The sequence below is a fragment of the Schistocerca nitens genome, chromosome 3, assembly GCF_023898315.1.
Source record: "Schistocerca nitens isolate TAMUIC-IGC-003100 chromosome 3, iqSchNite1.1, whole genome shotgun sequence".
Taxonomy (NCBI): domain Eukaryota; kingdom Metazoa; phylum Arthropoda; class Insecta; order Orthoptera; family Acrididae; genus Schistocerca; species Schistocerca nitens.
Window position 1 is genome coordinate 232,694,757 of NC_064616.1, and position 24,260 is coordinate 232,719,016.

Genomic DNA, 24,260 nt, shown 5'->3' on the forward strand with positions numbered 1-24,260 from the left:
AATTGTAAGCAAAACACTAAATTGTCATACAAACTAGATAATAAAATCATGAACTCCCAGTCCACCAGTGAACCTGTATTACAAGGTGTACCATAGGGCTCAATCCTTGGACCCTTTCTCTTCCTTATACATGCACAACCCATTAACTCCCATATTGTAAGCTATGCAGATGACACGTGAATCTTATTCTATGCGAGTGAATGTAATGAGCTAGAATCTCTTGCTACTAGTGGTGTAACAGAAGTAACAAAATACTTCAGTGATCAGGGACTCAAGGTGAATGTCACCAAATCTCAACTACTGACATTTAAAACAGGCAGTTCTCACCACAATAATATGAATAGTGTGTGTAATATCTCTGCAACAGAAAATGGTAACTGTAAATTCCTGGGTGTGTATGTTGACGAAAATTTGCGGTGGACATACCACATTAAATTCATATGCGGAAAAGTCAGTAGTGCCATGTATCTCCTCAGCCAGCTCGCAAAGATAGTTCCTAGCCAAGCACTGAAATTAGTAAATTATGGAACACTTTTACCCCTTTCTCAAATGAGGAATTGAACTATGGGGCTGTGCAGCTGATGTACATTTAAAAAGAATACTACTACTACAGAAAAGAGCAATAAAACATATACATGGCATGGGACATAGAGATTCATGTTGTGAAGTGATTGTGCAGCAGAAATATCTGACAATATATTCTCTGTACATCTTCAAAATAGATGTATTTTTTATAATTCAACCAACAGAAGCTATCAAGGGCAGTGATGTACATGATCACAACACTAGAACAAAGTGTAACTATTTCTGTAACAGAACAACCTTAAAAATGACTGATAGAAGTCTATATTATCAATGGTTTGATTTGGTATAATAAGTTACCAAACTCTCTAAGAATGCACAGGGGAAATGTTTTTAAAACAAAATTAAAATCTTTTCTAATAGAAAAATGTTTGTATTCTTTCAACGAATTTTAAGGTAGTGATTGTAACATGAGGCATAGCATATCAGTTGTAATGTGATAAATGAAAAAAATACACACAAGAAGCAACAGCTACAGAATATAGTGTTTGTAAATATAACCATAGTATTAAGCCTGACGTTTGCAAACGCCATCATTATGATGGCTTCACGCAAAGAAAATGTAAATAAATAAATATCTTCTGGGTATTTTAATTTCTTTGTCAGACAGTGTATATCAAGCATAAGGTATATTTCTAATGGAAAATTTGAGCACCTGGTGTCTGAGGTACACTCTCATGAAAACTGTTGTTCATACTGTACGGCTATATTCACAGCTGCACCATGGAGCAAAAATGAAACAATATTGAAGTGGGGGAGGGGGGGGGGGGGTAGAAAGCTCATCATTTCAAAAACATTCTGTAAGATACACACATCCCCTGATATAGCTAAGTAGTTGTCAGCTGAGGACGCTTACTATCAAAGGAAGTGTGTGACCACGAACGCTAAGAACCACACCAAAATGTGCGTAGAATGTAAATTTCTCACCCAAAAAACTGTGTTATTGGCCTTTCACATACAAAATGCAGGTGTTGTCTGCTAACACTATCCAATGGTGGCACATGATACCTGCATTAAAAAGTACAGGGTGTTTCATGTAAGACTCCTGGGAGGAGTCTGCAGGTAGCACGGCACACCCACCGGCTGCCGCCACCGCATCTGCCTCTCGGACACTAATTTGCTGGCAGTCGGCTGCAGGCGCACTCCCCCTGAGTTACGCATAAATAGTGTTGCCATATTATTAACTGAAGCTTGCCTTTATTTACAGTAGATGCTCAAAATGATGTCACTTTCTGATAAGAGCAGCCTGACATTTCCTGAACACATTAGCAAACACTCGACAAATTTCTGCTGCCAGAATCTGGGAAATGACTATCCGAAACCCTGTCTTCTAACTCTTCGAATGTGGGGAGATTGGTTGCATACACCTTGTCTTTTAACATTCCCCAAAGATAAAAATCACACGAATTTAGATCTGGAGAACGAGGAGGGTGGACAACTATCCTATCATAAAAAACCCTCCGATTTGATGCATTGGCGATGTGTGGGCCTGCATTGTCCTTCATGAAATATCGGTACATCTTTTTGTTAGGTGTTAGTTCTTGAAAAAAAGGATACATTATATTGTTCACATACGTTTACATTTACACTCTGCAAACCAACGCAAGGTGCATGGCAGAGGGTACATTCCACTGTACTGGTTATTAGGGTTTTTTCCAGTTGCATTCACATTTGGAGCACAGGAAAAATTATTATTTGAATACCTGTCCAAACGTATTGTTTTATGGAAATGATTGGTCCAGTAATTCTTCTTGCAGTAATTGCATACCAAACTCCTGTTTTCAGCTCATGCAGTGGTTGTTGATGTAAGTCATGACGATTTTCAGAGCCTCAATGTCGATTGTTATGAGAATTAACGTACTCTGACAAATGCAGCCATGCTTCACCAGAAAATAAAGCATTTAAGGATCAACTTCCCCATCGTGCACAGACTGTAACAGCCAGTTGCAATAACGAGATCGAGCAACTGTATCTGAGTTCCTCAGTTGATGCACTACTGTGATTTTGTATGGTTTCAATTTCACTTTGTGCACAGCACTGTGAAGAGATGCTCTTGACACACCAGTCTTAAGTGCCAAACGGCACAGAGACTTTCTAGGACTTCTTTGCAAGGCCTCCCCTGTTTTGTGTAATTTATTTTCGGGTAAAACACTAGGCTCTCTAGACATTCATTTGTGTAACCAGAACCAGTATCTTGAAATTTTTTCACTAATCTGTGTATTGTCGAATCATTGGGAACATGCATACTGGGAAATTTTTGTATGAGTTCAAGCCAACATTCCACATACAATTCTATTTCCATGTAGTTCAACAAAAGAAACACTCATTGATCCTTCATGTACACCATACCGAATGGAAAGACGACAGAAAACACCTGAACACTCAGTCACACAGCATAGAAGACGCACACATGGTGTTCTGAGGATGAGGCCCAGCGACACACAGACAAGGAAAGCCCCAGATTCGGCGCAGTGGCAATAATGACAACTAACAACAATATTTAAAGCAATTAACCTTAAAAAAACCTCGGAAGAAAACACCAGTACACTCAGTCGCACAATGTAGGAGGCACACGCTAAGTATTGGTGTCCGAGAACTACACATAGCGACAGCCGGCAGACACGGCGGCAACAACAGACGGCAAACGCAACACTCAAACTGCAGACCCCTCCTGGGCGTCTTTCATGAAACACCATCTGTATTGGTTGTGTGAATAGTATAGCTGCAATAGGGGGCTGTCTTTTAGTGTGTTAGGTTGTGGGGTAGAGACTGAAGAGTATATATTGGTATCAGTAGGTGAGTTAATCCCATAAATGGTGTCAAAATGTTTGAGACAAAGTTGTAATGTGTTGTATGTGGAAATGTGATTGGAGTTGGGGATGTGGTGTTCACTAATATTTTATATAGCATAATAATTCACAGATAAAATTGGGATGATGCAGAAATGCAAGAAGATATACTGGACAGGTGTAGGAAGACAGGAAGAGCCTGTACCCAAAGTTTGCTTGTCCAGTAGTACAAGACTTTTATCTCCAGAGCAATAGGCCCCTTCAACTAGAAGTGAGTATGAACCATCACCACCTAAAATGTCTAGTGCCAGTATACTGATGACAACATACTGGAAAATGTATATGGAGACAGCTACAATTGTGGCTTGAACTCCTATAGTAATCTTACGAGGCACCGGCAGATTGCAAGGTAATATTAGATTATGCCTAGCAGAAGATGACATCAGGGTCACTTAGAGGGAAACAGGCTGTCACAATTAAAAACTTTAGAAGAGTATATACTGTTTACAGTTCGATAAGGACAAGAGCATATGATACTGCTGTTCACTATGGGCATCTGCAAATGTGGACACTAGAAGCATATAAAGTGGTTGGCCTGGACAATTTCACAGGTTCAGTTACTGTTATTAACAAACCTTACACTGAATAAACATTCCTTCCAGATATATTATTATGTTCATCACTTGTAAGAACATAGAAGATCATCGTAGTATTGTCCAGAAGGAACAAAAATCTGTGGAAGAAGTGAACAAATAGGTAACAGACTTGAGTGCGGATAAATAAAATGTTTGGAACAGTGATAAAAATCAATTTAATTATGAAATGTCTTCATTGTCCATACTGTCTCCCAATGGAGAGAAAAATACAGATAGTGTATTACAATTTATACATAGCTCTACACCCAACCATACAATTAATGTGGCCATATCAGTGAGGGGTAGATTAGCTAACAAGTCCTATTATCTGATTTCAAGAGCTGCAAGGCATTTTTGGCCCTGATGTTTCAAACAAATTTGAAGCAACATGCCTATGAAACATTCATGTGGAGGCAAGCGAAAGTGGGAAAAAGATGGAAGAGCATATGAAAAGATATCTAATTATAGCCTTGGTGAAGATGTACATGATTATGTGAAGAGCCTGATGCTGTGTGTTTCTTGGTCGGATCATAAAAAATTGTACTCTGTTGGATGAAAGTTTTCTGAACAGTGATTTTGAAACCCAAGACGACAAAATATTACCATCCTCTTGATGTGTACTTCGTTAGGCAGTATTTTTGTAAGACTACAGTGTGAAAAACTGCAAGTGAAGTTGCACAATTGTCATGTTATCATCAGACTACACTCTGTGCTTTAAAACAAGCTTTCTGAGCCGAAGTAAAAGCCTATCTTGTAATATGCTTGCCAAATGGCAGGTTATGACATAGACATACTGATATCAGCATTTTAAAATGGCAATATTGCAGTGTTTGATATTGGACTGCTTTAATGCAGGAGGTACGCCGGCCGCGGTGGTCTAGCGGTTCTGGCGCTGCAGTCCGGAACCGCGGGACTGCTACGGTCGCAGGTTCGAATCCTGCCTCGGGCATGGGTGTGTGTGATGTCCTTAGGTTAGTTAGGTTTAAGTAGTTCTAAGTTCTAGGGGACTTATGACCTAAGATGTTGAGTCCCATAGTGCTCAGAGCCATGCTTTAATGCAGGAGGTAAGTTTGATGTGAAGAAAGTGGCTGTAGGGGCTGTGACTATTGTTCTGATCCACTTTGTTTGGACAATTTGTTTGAAATCCTACACTTGTACTTTAAAGTTTGAATATCTATGCAACAGTATCAGGACAGTAGAAAAGATTGCTGTTCAAGTAATGTGATTATTTTAAGCAGAGGCAAATATGGCATTTGAAGACACAGCATTGAAATATCTGTGCTTTTGTCTTGTTGCATCAATATTTTGTTTCTTCGTGTTACCAGATTTCCTCTCTTAGACCTTGAATAGGTAATCGTTCAAATGTGTCTTATGATAAGATGCCTAATTTTGCGTGCAAATGGCTCATACCACTGTTTCTGATATGAACAATTTATATTCTAACCTCATTTTTGTGCAGTTCAGAGCGTTCAAGGTCACAACTTCCACTGCAACAGCAAAGGTGTGTGGCCACCCTCTACCACTAACATTACCAAATGTGAAAATTAACCTGTCAACCTCAAAAAGACACGGGAGAAAGAACAGGGAAAAGAAGAATAATTATTAATGACTGTGGACACAAGTCTCTCATTCAACATGTTTATGACATGTATTTACCTGAAGAAAGCAATAGTTCCTAATTTAACTTCGTTAACATGTTGAAATTTGATACATAAATAACTCTGTTCCCAAAATTACAGGTGTGAAAACATATGCTGCATCATATCTTGACAGAGATTTGCGCAGCCTTTCATCTCTGGACAGACGTATCTCCAGCCGACTTTTGAAGGAAGGTTCTGTTGGTGAGTAGATTTGGTTACTCCAGTCACTGAATTAAGCATGTTGAAATCACTCATCGTATTTTCACTTTGAATCATTCGAGTCACACTAGATTTAACCTTGGACCAGCCTTTGAGATGTCGGTTAATTGGTTTAAGTACACAGCTTGTGGTCGTTATGAGAAAACATTATTGATTATGAGTGGAGAGTTCACATGCAGAATGAAAACTCTGTCATGGTTTGATATTTCAGTTTATACAAACCTGTATCTTGGGTAAACTACCAGACAAAAGGTGTTCAACAATGTAGAGGAAAAGGAACTATCGTACAAAGTTTGTGGCCACATGTGTTTCATTATTCATAGTCATAGGTAATGGTTTGCATTTAATGTGGAAATTAATTAAAACAGTTGCATAATAATGACACTTAATTCTTTCACAATTCAAGAGATTTTGAAAATTATACTGCAAGAATATTAAATGGCATTTGGTTTAAATAGTTACATTATCTGCTACTTTTGCTGAATTTCTTTGTTGTCATCACAAGACATGAGTCACTAATGGAAGGAGAAGAAAGTTGTCTGAAATTAAAAACACTAAATATTAGGTATAGTAAGTGGCCCAAGAAAAAAAGAAATGAGACAAGTCCAATTTTTAAGGAACTATTTGTTATAGAATATTGGTGCACAATGTTGTTGTGGTTTTTAATTTGAACTGTGTCTTCATTATTTAACAAGTTCATCTTGCTGGACTGCGTCTTTGGTTGTGGCCAAGCAGTTTACCTTAGATGAGCGCTTGTATTCTGATGGAATCTGTATAAAATCTTAGCAAACAATACGCAGACTGTTTCTAAGTAGTGGAATGAGGAACAGTTGAATTCAGATGTGTGTGTGTGTGTGTGTGTGTGTGTGTGTGTGTGTGTGTGTGTGTGTGTTGGGGGGGGGGGCGTTAGAGAATTCGGATGCAGGCTACCATCATAGTGTTGCGGAAATTAATACATTCTACTATGCTTTATGATAAAGATACAATGATACATATGTCATAAACAGTAAACGATAGATTGAGAGTATAATTGAATGATGCAACAGCTGCCACCAATATTCCCAGGTAATTGCTGATAAAAATTTAGAAACATATATCCAAAAGCAACTAATATCTACCCTCCAAGGGGGAAAAAGACACACCAGAAAGGAATTATCCAAATGGGACAGAAATCGGTTGATATGATGCACATGTACAGACAAACAAATGATTATAATTTCAGAATAATTGGCTGATTTATTCAAGTAAAAGAGTGTCACAAATTGAGCAAGTCAGTAATGAGTCGGTCCACATCAGGTCCATTTGGAAGCAGTTATTCAGCTTAGCATTGATTGATGGAGTTGTTGGATACCCTTCTGAGGGATATCTTGCCAAAATCTGTTCAGTTGATGCATTAGATCGTCAAAATCCTGAGATGGTTGGAGGGCCCTACCCACAATGATCCAAATGTTATTAATATGGGGAGAGATCTGGTGACCTTCCTGGTCAAGGTAGGGTTTGGCAAGAATGAAGACAATGAGGGTGCCATTTCTTTTCATAGCAGGAGCCCTTTGGTTGTCATCTGCAGCATCCTCATAGCACAGCAGTATGTTGATGATATTAAACGCCCTATTTTGTTGCCCTTAATGGCAAGCCATCCTGGGCTTAAAATTTTAGCCAGCACGGGGCGAGAGTTTCTGCTGCTTGTCTTAGTGCTTGCCAAACCCTTCCTTGGCCAGCAAGTTCACCAGATCTTTTCCCAATTGAAAACATTTGGTGCGTTATGGGCAGGGCCCTCCAACCACTCCTGGGTTTTGATGGTCTAACATGCCAATTGGACAGAATTTGACGTGATGTCTGTCTGGATGACATCCACCAACTCTCTCAATCAATGCTGCACTGAAAAATTGCTTGCATAATGTGCCAGAGGTGGACCAACGTTTTACTGACTTGCTCAATTTATTAAGTTATTTTTCGTGAGTAAATCATCCTATTTTCGCGATATTGTCATTTGTTTGTCTGTAGGTGTACATCACACCTACTGAGTTCCACCCATTTGTATTATTCTTTTCTGGTGAAAAGAATCTTTTGTTTTAGAGTGTAATTAATGTAGTGTTAAAGGTTTTCAGTCTGCAATAATTTAAGATGATGAATTGTTAGCTGAAAAATATCATAGATAATATCTGGGTCAAAATGAAATTGCAGACAAATGTACTAGTGTCTAAAAGGAAAATGTGCTGTAATTTGGACCATATTAGTAAACATTTTAAAGGGCTATAACACTGTGTCAAATGTGGCTTGATGCAGGAAAGTGTAAGTTAACATTACTTGTGCGTATTCACTTTGACAAGGGAAACTTAACAACATACTGAAATTGTCTAATGTTCTTCATACAATGCCAAATATATGCACATGCTGTGTGCAGCAACTTTTTCTTTAAAGATGCTGTCTCTTTCACTAGGGTACATTCACAATGGAGCTTCACTGCTAGCCATTTCTGTGGCATTTGATAAGCCACATGTGACCCCCAGGTCATGCTAAATGGTAAGCACCTTAGCGAGCTCAGTATTTGTTTGCTGGGTACGGGCTTCACAAATCAGTTTCCTGACCTGGGGGCTGGTAAGTGCTGCAAGTCCTCTGTAACTGTGTAACAGTGAGTGCTGGGCATGCTTCAGCGAATACCATGTAGCGTGGCGGTGGAATATTGTGTGTCACAGGGACTGGGGATCTTGGCTTAGCTGCCTGGATTGTGAGAATAGTTAAAACCTCAAAAACTCTTAATTTCAAGGTGCGACAAGGGGGCTCATGGCTGTTTAGGTGGAACAGTCATTTGTTGGCAACCTCTGAGGAACTTGCTACATCTCAGTTGTACGAGGTTTACCCAGGAAAGCAGGGGGTCTATCTGAGTGGACCATTATTTCCCTAGCTGCTCGTGGTACCAAGATAGGACCCTCAAACACAAACTTATTGACTCCTAGTGTTGTTAGGGGTACCGCCTGGGAGCAAACAGCTTTCAAGGAATCATAAATACAAGGATGGTTTGAAAAGTTCTCAGAATCACCACGAGAGGTCAGCGCTAGCGCACCGAGTTGTTTACATGGTATTCATTGGACTGTTGCCTGTAAACACGTGCCACGTCAGTGCTGTTGGAAGAAAGCTGTGGCAGTGACATGACTCTGTTGTTGTTCCCGTGTAGTGATTTGCGAAGGTGGAAAAAATCGAGATTTGAGTAGTGATTAAGTACTTCGTAAAGAAAGGTATGAAAGCAAAGGACATTCATATCAATTTCCAGAGTACACTGGGGGACTCTGCTCCTTGCCGGCCGAAGTGGCCGTGCGGTTAAAGGCACTGCAGTCTGCAACCGCAAGACCGCTACGGTCACAGGTTCGAATCCTGCCTCGGGCATGGTTGTTTGTGATGTCCTTAGGTTAGTTAGGTTTAACTAGTTCTAAGTTCTAGGGGACTAATGACCTCAGCAGTTGAGTCCCATAGTGCTCAGAGCCATTTGAACCATTTGACTCTGCTCCTTCATATTCAACTGTTGCCAAGTGGACAAATGAATTTAAATTTGGTTAGGAGAGCTTAGATGATGATCTGTGCAGTGGTCGGCCAAGACGTATCACTACTCCAGAAATCATTGCAAAGGTGCACAAAATGGTCATGGAGGATCGCTGCTTGAAAGTGCGTGGAATTGCTCATGCTTGCCAGATGTTGTCTGAAAGGGTATATCACATTTTAACTGAAGAATTATAAATGAAAAAGTTATCTGCAAGGTGGGTGCTGCGACTCTTGACCCTGGATCTAAAACGCGTGAGAATGGACATATTCGAAAAATGTTTGGCCCATTTTAGTAGAAATGAACAAGATTTTTTGCGCTGGTTTGTGACCAGAGATGAAACTTTGGTTCACTACTATACCCCAGAGACAAAAAAGCAGTCAAAGCAGTGGAAACATGCTGATTCTCCGCCACCAAAGAAAGAAAAGACAATTCCTTCGGTGGGAAAGGTCATGGCATCAGTGTTATGGGATGCGAAGCGGATTCTGTTTGTAGATTATCTCCCCACTGGGCAAATAATTACTGGAGAATATTATGCTAACCTCCAGGACAAATTGCAACAAAAGATTGCCAAAAAGGTCAGGTTTAGCTAGGAAGAAAGTCATTTTCCAACAAGACAATGCACGCCTGCACATACGTGCCATCGCCATTGCAAAATTACATGCACGAAGGTATGAATTGTTGCCACACCCACCTTATTCACCTGATATGGCTCTGTCAGACTTCCATCTCTTCCCAGAACTGAAAATTTTTCTTGGTGGATGAAGATTCACTTCAAACGAAGAATTGATATCCGGAGTTGACAACTATTTTTCAGGCCTGGAGGAAACTCATTTTCGGGATGGGACCAAGGCACGTTGGACCAAGTGCATTAATCTACAAGGAGACTACATTGAAAAATAAAAACAAGTTTCAGTGATGTAAGTACTTTTTTTCTATTCTGTTCCAAGAACTTTTCGAACCACCCTGGTAAAAATGTGTATCTGGTGATCAAGAGGAAGGAGGGGATGTTTGAAAAAGTGTCCCTTTCTATATTCATAAAGGTTTATAAGCACTTGCCGGTACCGTAAAGTGTGCTAAGTGGTCGCGAAATGGTTCTGTATTGGTTGAGACTAACAAGACAAAGCAGGTGGAACTTCTAAGGGCATCACAAAAGTTGCATAACACACTTATGTCAAGCATGGGTGTAGTCACGTGCCATGATATTCTGGACATCGACATTGCAGAACTCAAAAAAGTATGGGCATCACAGGGGATAGTGGATGTGGAGCTAAGGATGTGAAGGAATAATGGAGGAGTTGAGAAGACTACCACCTTCATTGTGACCTTCAGTTCTCTGACACTGCCTGAACACGTTGTGTTCTGTAAATCTGTGGAATCAGAAACCCCCCCCTCTCTCTCCCCCCTCCCTCTCTCCCCCTCCCCCTCTCCTCCCTCTCCCCCTCCCCCTCCCCCTCTCCTCCCTCTCCCCCTCCCCCTTCCTCTCCCCCTCCCCCTCAGGTGGAGATCTCAGCATCCCCTAAGGACCTGGAACTCACTGATGCCTCATCCACAATAGGAATGGATACAATACTCAATCAGTGGCAGCAGGTGACTCCTGAGGCGTAACCTGCCCCCTTGCATGTTTCATGCTTTCCCAGCCTCACGATAACATCATCCTCCAGTGAAATTGCTGCGGTTTTTTCCACTGCCTGGCTGAGCTAAGGCAGTTGTTAAGCTTTACGCCTGCTTTCTGCATTGCCCTCCAGGAAACCTGGTTCCTGGCAATGTTGACCCCTGCCTTTCGCGGCTATAGGGGATATTACAAGAACCTTAGTGACTATAATAGGGTGTCAGATGGAATCTGTGTCTATGTCCTGAACTCAGTATGCTGTGAACCTCTGCCCCTTCAAACCCCTCCTGAAGCTGTGGCTGTCAGGATAAGGACGGCACAAGAAATAACTGTCTGCAATGTATATCTTCCTCCAGATGGTGCAGTACCTCTGAACGCATTGGCTGCACTGACTCATCAACTCCCTAAACCTTTCCTATTTTGGGGAGATTTTAATGCCGATAACCCCTTGTGGGGTTGCACTGTGCTTACTGGCCGGGATAGAGATGTCAAAACTTTACTGTGTAAATTCGACCTCTGCCTCTTAAATACTGGGGCCCCCAACATTTCAGTATAGCTCATGGCACTTACTCGGCCATTGATATATCCCTCTGCAGCCCAGGACTTCTCTCATCTGTCCACTGGAGAGCTCACGATGACTTGTGTGGTAGTGACCACTTTCCCATCTTCATGTCAGTCCTACAGCTCCATTCCCGCAGACGTCTACAAAGATGGGCTTTAAACAAGGCAGACTGGGAACATTTCACCTCTGCTGTCATCGTTGACTCTCCCCCACATGGTACCATTGATGTGGTAGTTGAGCAGGTCACTAGAATGATTGTTTCTGTGGCGGAACACACGATCCCTTGTTCTTTAGGGTGCCCCCGGCGAAAGTAAGTACCTTGGTGGTCACCGGAAATCGCTGTGGCCATTAAAGAGCATCGACGAGCACTACAGAAACATAAGCAGCATCCTTCCCTAGAGCACCTAATAGTGTTTAAACGGCTCCGCGCCTACGTTTGCCAGGTTATAAAAAGACACAAACAGGCATGTTGAGAGAGTTATGCCTCGACCATTGGGTGCCATACGTCACCTTCCCAAGTCTGGACGAAGATCAGACATGTTTGTGGATACCAGACCCCGACAGATGTTACAGGCATTAACATCAATGGCGTGTTACCTACTGATGCAAATGCAATTGCCGAGCACTTTGCTTGAGCCTTCGCATCAGAGAATTATCCCCCAGCATTTCGCACCCTCAAATGGCGGGTGGAAAGGAAAGCCCTTTTGTTCACTAAACGTCACAGTGAACCCTGTGATGCTCCATTTATAGAGTGGGAGCTCCTCAGCATCCTTACACATTGCCCTGACACAGCTCGTGGGCCAGATCGGATGCATAGTCAGATGATTAAACATCTCTCGTCCGACTACAAGCGACATCTCATCATCTTCAACCGGAAACCTGTGCGATGGCATCTCTCTATCGCAGTGGCTGGAGAGCATCATCATTCCAGTGCTCAGACCCGGTAAAAACCCACTTGATATGGATAACTATCGGCCAAACAGCCTCACCAACATTCTTTGTAAGCAGTTAGAATGTATGGTAAGTCGGCGGTTGTGTTGGGTCCTCAAGGCATGTGGCCTACTGGCTCCATGCCAGGGCGCTTTCTGCCAGGCTTGCTCTACCATTGATGATCTAGTTTCTCTCGAGTCTGCCATCTGAACAGCCTTTTCCAGACGCCAACACCTGGTCGCCGTCTTTTTTTGATTTATGAAAAGCTTACAACATGACCAGGCGACATCATATCCTTGCCTCATTATATGCGTGGGGTCTCCGGGGCCCGCTCCCAATTTTTGTCCAAAGTTTCCTATTGCTCCTTACTTTCCATGTCCAAGTTGGTGCCTCCCATAGTTCCCCCCATATCCACGAGAATGGGGTCCCGAAGGGCTCTGTATTGAGTGTATCTCTAATTTTAGTTGTCATTAATGGTCTAGCAGCAGCTGTCGGGCCGTCAGTCTCAGCTTCTCTGTATGCAGACGACTTCTGCATTTCGTACTGCTCCTCCAGTACTGGTGTTGCCGAGCGGCGGCTAAAGAGAGCTATCCACAAGGTGCAGTCATGGGATCTAGCCCATGGCTTCCAGTTTTCAGCCGCGAAGTTGTGTGCCATGCACTTCTGTCCTCGACCTACCGTTCATCCGGAACCAGAACTTTAAATTAATGACAATCCACTCACTGTAGTGGAGACATATTGATTCTTAGAACTGGTTTTCGAAGCCTGATTGGCATGGCTTCCTCATCTTTGTCAGCTGAAGCAGAAGTGCTGGCAGCACCTCAATGCCCTCTGCTACCCGAGCAACACCAATTGGGATGCAGATCATTCTATGCTGTTGCAGCTCTACAGAGCCCTTGTTCAATCCCGCCTTGACTATGGGAGTCTAGTTTATGGTTTGGCGCCGCCATCAGCATTGCGTTTACTCGACCCAGTGCACCACTATGGTATTCAACTGGCAGCAGAGTGAAAATCTCAACCTCAATGCCTACTCATTATTTCACTGTACTTCAACCACTTTCTGCAGATGCTCACAACAGCAGTACATGAACAGCCAACCAGCTTCACCATCAACCTCTTTCTGTTCTGCCCTTTGTCAAAGTTGATTAAGTAAGTGGATTTCCCAATTTGCAATGCCCTGCCACATCACATCACATGCCCACAGATAGAACTCCAAAACAAACTTCCAGAGATTGCTCAGGGATATATTCTGAGTATTTTTGTGTAAGGGACCCGGGATCTCCAGTGTAATAATGCAATTATTATATATTGTGTTTGTTACTACAATTATCCATGTTTCTGTGAAAATATCTTCACAACAATGAAAAAGCCCGTAATACGCAATAGGCAAAATGTACAACACAAAACACAGAGTAATGTAACAACCATCAGATGCAAAAGTACTGTGATCTGGTTTTCATCACCATAGGAACAGCTCAGCATAGATTTGTTGTGCCATTCTTCCACTGTGTCAGTGAACTCACAGACGAGGTATGTATCAGTCAACTCTATCAGTAAACCCATCCATACTTATGTCAGTCACTGTTAAGTAGAACTGATATGGCCTGATAACAAACAAGAGTTGGGACTGAATGCAAGTGTGAAGGCCGAGAGTACATTGGTCACTACTATTGCCAACAGCAAGTAACGTGATGGAATACAAAAAGTTTGTTTCCAAGCAAGACACACTGCACATACCGTCAACACCTGCACTATTGGGCACTATTTTCAGTGCAATACAGATACAAAGTTAATTAGGGCAAGAAACCAACTAATGAGTTGACAGAGGCGGTGGGCCCTGTATATGATGGGGAGTTTTCTTTTTAGTTTAGAACACCATAGCAACCAGCATACTTTATTTTCAGCTTGTTATGATGAGTTGGGAAAATGTTACTAACCTCTTCTTGATTATAGTGTTATAATGTTCCCACAGCATCTGAATTTATGGAACCATGGGATACCTGTATTACCAAGTCAATCTTTCTCTTTGCTACATACTGAGCACATGTCTTACCATTTTGTACACATTCTGTTCTCTTCTTCATGATGTCCCTATAGTGGAAACCGAATGGCAAATTGTTTTCCACAGTAATGAACTTTCTCATAAAATTCTATATTATAATGAGCTTATTTCCACAGAAATTCTTTTCTTCTTTTAACATTATCTAGTTCTTGAGAAATATTTATAAGTATTGATTTGTAGAATTTTTCCTATTTTGATACTGAAGTGTTCTAAGACAGAGCCGTGACTCAGATGCAATAAGAATTTCTGAGGCGTAGATCTTTACTGCATACTGTGATGTTAGCACTGTGGCTATAGTTTCAACAGTAGATGTAGAAGTATAATATAGCACACCTTACAAAATTTTCTCTTATAATTTTAGAACCATTGTTGTAAACATCAAATGAGCTGGTCTAGTTTCTTTCTTTGTAACTGAAAAATTCATTATTTAATTTGGTATTACGTTGTTGTATATAGTGTTCATTCATATGACAAACTGGCAGTAGTTTCAGATATACGAGGGTTATCCAGAAAGTAACAGACATTTTGAAATAAAAAATCAACAATATGGAAAAACCAGATTTCATTTCCCTTATTTTAAAGGGACAATCTTAAGCTATTTTTACAAATAATTGCCGTTCAAACTGAGGAACTTACCATACTGTAGCACAAGTTTTTCAATACCGTCTCTCCAAAAATCTACTGCAACCACCGGTTTATACTGGAATGCAGTTCAGCATCAGTATCAAAGTGTTGTGTAGCGACCCATGTCTTCATTGCTGGGAAGACATGGTACTCACTCTGTGCCAAATCTGGGATGTATGGTGGATGACCAAAAGCCTCCCATCCAAAACCCTATAGGAGCTCCCATGTATGAATGGTAATGTGTGGACGTGCGTTGCCATGAAAAAAAAACAAAATGTTTGTGCTATGTTCTTCCCGACGCTTATTTTGTATCACCTGTCTTAACTTTTTCAGTGTTTGACAATTGGCTTGCAATTTTTTGCCAACAAAACCTAATTACAGAATGCACCTCACATGTGGTGGGATTTTCTATTGCAGTACACATTTTAACATGTCACAGGGCGCAAAGTAACAAAGACACAGACCGCATGCTGCCACTGCTGAATGCATACTGAGTGTAGGAACATTACAGCACCAAGATGGTGGCTGTAGCCCTGCCCACTGCTGCAGTAGACCAAAACATCTGTTGACTTTCTGGATAGCCCTCGCATGTTATCCTGACAGACAAATAATGGTACTTTACTTGAGGAAAAAACATTTTCAGATAAATGTTTTAGTGCTCTGTAAGATTTATCTTTGTGATGAATTCTGATATAAATATCAAGAGTTTATTGCAGTTTTTAATAACTAAGCTGCTCTCATAGAAAAATTCCTGAAAAGAAATTATTTATATGATAGCAACTGTTGCCTTATTTGTAGTAACATCCCTTTCTCCACCACCAGCATTACATCTCCTAGCTCTCAATACGAGCACAAGCAAATAATAATCTTTCAAATTTTTCAAAAACCTTTTGATTTGGATTGGTATATAATGTACATCCATGTTCAATTACAGAGCTTTTTCGTGATTTGTATATCATTAACAAAATCTCTTGTTGATCACTCCACCAAACTTGGGTCATCAATAGTAACAGATTGACAAGCTTATTGCAGTTATTTATGAAGTTCAAGTCCGTGGCAGGAGGAACAAGACTTTTGTCAGGTGAATACAGGGTTATAAATACAAAATCAAATAGGGGTAATGCAGGAGTAGGTTTAATAATGAATAAAAAAAATGGAGTGCAAGTAAGCTACTACAAACAGCATAGTGAACGCATTATTGTGGCCAAGATAGACACGAAGCCCACGTCTACTACAGTAGTACAAGTTTATATGCCAACTAGCTCTGCAGATGATGAAGAAATTGATGAAGCGTATGATGAGATAAAAAAAAAAATTATTCAGGTAGTGAAGGGAGATGAAAATTTAATAGTCGTGGGAGACTGGAATTCGAGAGTAGGAAAAGGGAGAGAAGGAAACATAGTAGGTGAATATGGATTGGGGGTAAGAAATGAAAGAGGATGCCGCCTGGTAGAATTTTGCACAGAACATAACTTAATCACAGCTAACACTTGGTTCAAGAATCATAAAAGAAGGTTGCATACATGGAAGAATCCTGGAGATACTAAAAGGTATCAGATACATTATATAATGGTAAGACAGAGATTTAGGAACCAGGTTTTAAATTGTAAGACATTTCCAGAGGCAGATGGGGACTCTGACCACAATCTATTGGTTATGAACTGTAGATTAAAACTGAAGAAACTGCAAAAAGGTGGGAATTCAAGGAGATGGGACCTGGATAAACTGACTAAACCAGAGGTTGTACAGAGTTTCAGGGAGAGCATAAGGGAACAATTGACAGGAATGGGGGAAAGAAATACAGTAGAAGAAGAATGGGTAGCTTTGAGGGATGAAGTACTGAAGGCAGCAGAGGATCAAGTAGGTAAAAAGACGAGGGCTAGTAGAAATCCATGGGTAACAGCAGAAATATTGAATTTAATTGATAAAGGAGAAAATATAAAAATTCAGTAAATGAAGCAAGCAAAAAGGAATACAAAACAAGGGCGATGTACTTGAGGACAATATTATGGATATGGAAGAGGATGTAGATGAAGATGAAATGGGAGATACGATACTGTGTGAAGAGTTTGACAGAGCACGGAAAGACCTGAGTCGAAACAAGGCCCCGGGAGTAGATAACATTCCATTAGAACTACTGACAGCCTTGGGAGAGCCAGTCCTGACAAAACTTTACCATCTGGTGAGCAAGATGTATGAGACAGGCAAAATACCCTCAGACTTCAAGAAGAAGATAATAATTTCAATCCCAAAGAAAGCAGGTGTTGACAGATATGAAAATTACCGAACTATCAGTTTAATAAGTCACAGCTGCAAAATACTAACGCGAATTCTTTACAAATGGAAAAACTGGTAGAAGCCAACTTCGGGGAAGATCAGTTTGGATTCCATAGAAATATTGGAACGCGTGAGGCAATACTGACCCTACGTCTTATCTTAGAAGAAAGATTAAGGAAAGGCAAACCTATGTTCCTAGTATTTGTAGACTTAGAGAAAGCTTTTGACAGTGTTGACTGGAATACTCTCTTTCAAATTATGAAGGTGGCATGGTAAAATACAGGGAGCAGAAGGCTATTTACAATTTGTACAGAAACCAGATGGCAGTTATAAGAGTCGAGGGACATGAAAGGGAAGTAGTGGTTGGGAAGGGAGTGAGACGGGGTTTTAGCCTCTCACCGATGGTATTCAATCTGTATATTGAGCAAGCAGTGATGGAAACAAAAGAAAAATTCGGAATAGGTATTAAAATCCATGGAGAAGAAATAAAAACTTTGAGGTCGCCGATGACATTGTAATTCTGTCAGAGACAGCAAAGGACTTGGAAGAGCAGTTGAACGGAATGGACAGTGTCTTGAAAAGAGGATATAAGATGAACATCAACAAAAGCAAAATGAGGATAATGGAATGTAGCTGAATTAAGTCGGATGATGCCGAGGGAATTAGATTAGGAAATGAGAGACTTAAAGTAGTAAAGGAGTTTTGCTATTTGGGTAGTAAAATAACTGATGTTGGTCAAAGTAGAGAGGATATAAAATGTAGGCTGGCAGTGGCAAGGAAATCGTTTCTAAAGAATAGAAATTTGTTAACATCGAGGTTAGATTTAAGTGTCAGGAAGTCGTTTCTGAAAGTATTTGTATGGAATATAGCCATGTATGGAAGTGAAACATAGACGATAAATAGTTTGGACAAGAAGAGAACAGAAGCTTTCAAAATGTGGTGATACAGAAGAATGCTGAAGATTAGATGGGTAGATCACAGAACTATTGAGGGGGTATTGAGCAGGATTGGGGAGAACAGAATTTTGTGGCACAACTTGACTAGAAGAAGGGATCGGTTGGTAGGACATGTTCTGAGGCATCAAGGGATCATCAATTTAGCGTTGGAGGGCAGCGTGGAGCGTAAAAATCGTAGAGGGAGACCAAGATATGAATACACCAAGCAGATTCAGTAGGATTTAGGTTGCAGTAGGTACTGGGAGATGAAGCAGCTTGCACACGATAGAGTAGCATGGAGAGCTGCATCTAACCAGTCTCAGGACTGAAGACCACAATAACAGCAACAACAACAACAACAACAACAACATGAAGTTCAAAATATGTGGGATCCAAACCAATCATAAATCAGATATCATACCCAGAAAGCAAAAATGAAATTTTACACAAAACTGATAGCATCCAATCATCACATAAAGAGTGCAAGTGGAAAACAACTGGAGCTTTGTAAAGTAAGAGACGAGGTACTTGCGGAAGTAAAGCTGTGAGGATGGTGCGTGAGTCATGCTTGGGTAGCTCAGTTGGTAGAGCACTTGCCCGCGAAAGGCAAAGGTCCGGAGTTAGAGTCTCGGTCCAGCACACAGTTTTAATCTTCCAGGAAGTTTCAGGCAACAAGGTGTTGGACATCCATATCTTATCACAGAAAATTGAGGTTGGAGGCTTGCCCACTTTAGAACATGGTAAGCATCAATACGTGACAGATCTTAGGGCAGAGTACAATACTGGTGCAGGCACAAGTGTTTTGGAGCACACTGTTCCGTACACCTTGTTGAACATGGGGCTTCACAGTAGTTGACCCCTGTGTATTCTCATGTTCACCCAACAACATCATGAGTTATAACTGCGGTGGGCATCGGGATCATACAGTGGAACCATGAATCAATGGGAGTGTGTTATCTAATTGGATGTATAACGTTTCTTGTTACACCAGATTGATGGTCATGTGCAGCTAGGCAGGCAGGTGAAGGGTTGCTCAAAACAAACACTCCACTGTGGATGCAGGGTGGTGGGGGCCATATTATTCTACGGTGGACATTCACCTGAACTCCCATGGGACCTAAGTTGATAATCGAAGGCACCTTTACAGCTGTGTACCACTTAAACATTATTGCGGATGACATGCATTGCTTAATGCTTTACGTCCCGGTAGTGGTGATGGTATCTTCCAGTGGTATAATTGTGTATCCCACAATGCCGGAATTGTGCAACAATGGTTTGAGGTGCATGGTAATGAACTCATGCTGGTATCTTGGCCACCACATTAACTTGATGTGAACTCATTGTGTCACATCTAGGTAGCTATCTGTCCCTAGCTCAGAACTTATAAATGATTGGCCCATAATTTATTGGAAGTGCATGACGTGTGTAGACAGGCAAAATACCCTCAGACTTCAAGAAGAAAATAATAATTCCAATCCCAAAGAAAGCAGGTGTTGACAGATATGAAAATTACCGAACTATCAGTCACAAGCTTCAGAAACCTACTGTGAGCTTTTCAAATCCATGCCATGCAGATTCACTGCTATATTGTGTTGCACAGGTGGACCAACACTGCTGAACAGGGGCTCAGTGTGTTACACCAGGGTGGCTGTTACTCGGCATTTCTTTAAATTTTTATAATTTTCCTTTTGCTATCTCCCCTCTATTTTGATTCCATTCAATGTAAAAATGTGGTGTGTGGAAGTGTTCAGAATCGAAAAAATCCATAGAAATAAAACCATTGACTTCCCAAAATATTACTTCTGCATGACAGTTTCATTCATTACCCAATGTAACCAATTTGTTTACCTCAGCCTTTTTAGCTGAATGTGTTCTCATATCACACATCACATTGGCTGATTGATGTGATGGGTCAGTGACCCCAAGGCTAGAAAGATGAAAGAGTGAACTGGGCTGTTCACTATTATGACCCAAGGTAGACCAGCCCGGTGGTCTTTCATGTTTGAGGGAAGTTAGTCATCATAGAGGGACAATGTTCTCACCTTTAGATTGTTTATGGGAGAACATATATTTACTCAGGTACAACTCCTTTCAAATAACTTGAAGGAAATTGTCATCTATCAAACACACATTAAAGATTTTCTTTTACAGTTTGTGGATGTTTATATTAACTGTGCATGCAAGTACCATGCCGGCTGTATGGGAAGTGATGATTGGGAAAAACACAAATTCTGACAACTTGGGCTGAGAAAGTTCTACTGAAATTAGAAGCTTTGTATAAATAAAAATGTCCTGAAAGATCATCAAACTTTCATAAACTAAAAGAAACACATGTTGTTCAAAATCTTGATGACATTTTGACACAGCACATGCTAATATGATTAAGACAAACAGTTTTCTATCAAGCAAAGGTAGCTTTGGATCATGCATGGAATCGATCACCAGCTACAGAGAAACAGGGAAGAGACAAAAGTGAAGCAAATATGAAATTCAACTACTCAGTTTATGACTGCATATCATAAATTTACTTGAAAATGAAATAAAAGAAAAATTTACTATTCCTTCATTGCTGATGTTGTTGTTGTGGTTTTCAATCCAGAGACTGGTTTGATGCATCTCTCCACGCTACTCTATCATTTGCAAGCTTCTGCATCTCGAAGTACCTACTGCAACCTACATCCTTCTGAATCTGCTTAGTGTATTCATCTCTTGGTCTCCCTCTACGATTTTCACCCTCCACGCTGCCCTCCAATACTAAATTGGTGATCTCTTGATGTCTCAGAACATGCCCTACCAACCGATCCCTTCTTCTAGTCAAGTTGTGCCACAAATTCCTCTTCTCCTCAATTCTGTTCAGTACCTCCTCATTAGTTACATGATCTACCCATCTAATCTTCAGCATTTTTCTGTAGCACCACATTTCAAAAGCTTCTGTCTCTTCTTGTCTAAATTATTTATCGTTCATATTTCACTTCCATATATGGCTACACTCAATACAAATACATTCAGGAAAGACTTCCTGACACTTAAATGTATACTCGATGTTAACAAATTTCTCTTCTTCAGAAATGCTTTCCTCACCATTGCCAGTCTACATTATATATTCTCTCTACTTTGACCATCATCAGTTATTTTGCTCCCCAAATAGCAAAACTCATCTACTAGTTTAAGTGTCTCATTTCCTAATCTAATTACCTCATCATCACCTGATTTAATTCGACTACATTCCATTATCCTTGTTTTGCTTTTATTTATGTTAGATAACTTTACTCAGATTTTGGTTTTTTACCTTGCTATTATTAACACATTTCTTATCAGTTTTTCTCAGACCAACTTGCCGAATTGTTGACATTGAGTTCAAGTAGTGTTGAATCAAAGTTACTCGAGCTCTAGGAAGCAACAGGAACAGTGAGTGATAACTCCATCACCATGAGTAAAAAAGATGATGTGCGGCATTAATGTCTTCCAAGCTTGCAACTGCCTTTGACGAGTGTAGGCTCAGTGACAAGGAAGCCGTTCACATTATGATAGCTACAATCGAGACACTAAATCAAAATATCTGTGTTTTACAGTCAACAAGTTACAGGGGAACAACAGGGTGACAGTCGAAAAATCTCAAAATTCTTTTTACTATGAAATTCAAGTGGGTATACATTGAAGAGTTATTCCACAAAATATTGTGCGTGAACTCCAAAAAGTAATGATTCTGTGAGCATTGGAAGCGGAGCGTGCACGGCACACCTTGGCGTTAGAAAACTGGTTCCACACTGACACTTCCTATTGATACCAATTTGAGTAAACCTGATTTGCTGGAATATTGTTTGGGCAGTTTCATTCAAATTTTGAAAGAAATTTTCAATAGTCTCATTTGGAGATAGGCTCCAAAAATAGCATCCAGTCAAAGCGAAATTGTCAACATTGCTTCAAATTTGGCCATATGCCTATTCGGTGTAGGCTATACTGCATTAATGCACATGGTAGGTGCCCTTCAAATCCAAATCAGTGATTAAATGTGCTTATTCTGTGAAGATAGAGATGCCAACGGTGATACACTCGGCGGCAGAAAGGTCAATTAGCAAAAAGTGGCCATCCACTAACTGGGGCGATAGTTGTTATGGACCAGGCATCGATGATATCCTGTAAGTTTCAAGCTTTTTCCTTTTTTTATATACAATAAATACTTGTCTAACTTAAAATGTGTTTTTCTCAAAACCATATTTTTCGGTATAGTTGTTGTCACCCATGCTACAATTTTCATCCAATTTCAATGATTTTTGGTCTCCCTTGAATAAAATTGAATTATCTTCAGTTCATCATGGATGATTTTTTTAATGTTGATATTTAATATTTTTTTTGGCCAAAAAAGAGGGTCTGAAAAATGGCCTTTTTTCCAAATGTGTACAATTTCACCAAATCCCTATGTTGATCTAAAATCACATCTGTAAGGATCAGGATGATATGTAACCACAAGCGGGGCTACAGTAACAACCACTGATCTACCTCTTTCAGAGCTGCTTCGGGAAAATACCAATAAAAACTTCAGTGTTGCTTTATTCATTGCAGCAAATCTTATTTGTGTACTACATTCCAGTATGGAGGAAAAAATCATGAACTTGAGCAATATTTTTGTCTGTTACCCTGTCGTACCCCATTTAAACTCCCAAGTTCCTAGAGAAATTCCATGTGATAAAGGCTACAGAAATTGAGAACCAACTTAAGTGTAAAAAAAAAAAAAAAAAAAAAAAAAAAAAAAAAAAAAAAAAAAAAAAAAAATTGCCGGCCACTACAATCCATTGGGAGGATCAGTTACTATCAAAAACATTAACAAGTAACAATATAGTAGAAAAACAATTTGTGATTATTTCAAATTGTGGTACTGAACAACTTCTTGACATGCCTGCATTTTCTTGGGTTGATATGTCTCAATTGCTCAGTTCTATTAGATATACTTTCAGAGAACAACAACACGCAGTGGATTATAGTGATTTTTTAAGAGTTATCTGCAACCTTTCTTTGCTGAGCATCATATTGTAGAGTAAATACCCATTCTCCAGGGCCTACCCTCATGCAAGGTAGATGGAAAAAGCCATTTATTACTTCATAATGTTTATTTTGCATGATAAATTTGAATTAGTGCCACAAAAAGACAGTACAAGTTCGTGGTAGTTTTCTTTCCTTGTGTATCTCGAAGCTTGGTTTTCTTGCCCCTTCTGCAGCCAAAGCACAATGTGTATTTCATTTATGGTACCTGCCTTCTGAACCTTTTGCCTTTACAATCCTTGTTCCAAATTTGTCTTCTGATTCAAAATTGAAAATGGTGAATTGAATCATGAGGTGCAAACCTCCGACGAAAATATTAAAAGGGTTCAAGTAGTAATCAGTCAAAACCCAGAAATCATCAATAGTGGGATCAGACAATTTATTTATAATAAAACAAGACTGTTCTTAGTGACTAGTAAGCGGTACAGGGTACTGTCCACCAGGCACTATATGGTGGCTTGCTGAGTAGATGTAGTAACCATAGATTCTAAACTAGCTGTACCACAATGACCACACTCTCTTTTCACGAGTGACAGTATTATTCTTTAATTAACACTGATTTTCACTGTAGGTATGTCTTAGTGTGATGGAAATTTTTTCCCAGATTTGTCTCAAGTGACGAATTCCTTGACACTGATTCTCCTCACAAGGATGAAAATAAAATTTTCATCGATCCTCTATACCCATGCGCCAAGCTCATGGAGGACTGCAGTAAATTATATACAAAAAATGAGAATTAGGAGCAGTATGTACTTCAGATTTCTAATCCAGTATTTCAGTTAGATTCCAGGACATAAAAATGAGACATTATCCAAGAA

At 40.2% G+C, this 24,260-nt stretch overlaps 1 protein-coding gene across 11 annotated transcripts in view; it reads left to right on the forward strand.

The window, feature by feature from the left end:
- Positions 1-24,260, forward strand: part of LOC126248194 (delta(14)-sterol reductase LBR-like) — a 382,264-nt gene that overhangs the window by 208,470 nt on the left and 149,534 nt on the right. For all 11 annotated transcript variants that reach the window (XM_049948977.1, XM_049948978.1, XM_049948976.1 and 8 more), the window contains one exon: positions 5,746-5,847. In XM_049948977.1, coding sequence (XP_049804934.1) covers positions 5,746-5,847 — 102 coding nt within the window. The remainder of the gene's footprint in view (positions 1-5,745; positions 5,848-24,260) is intronic.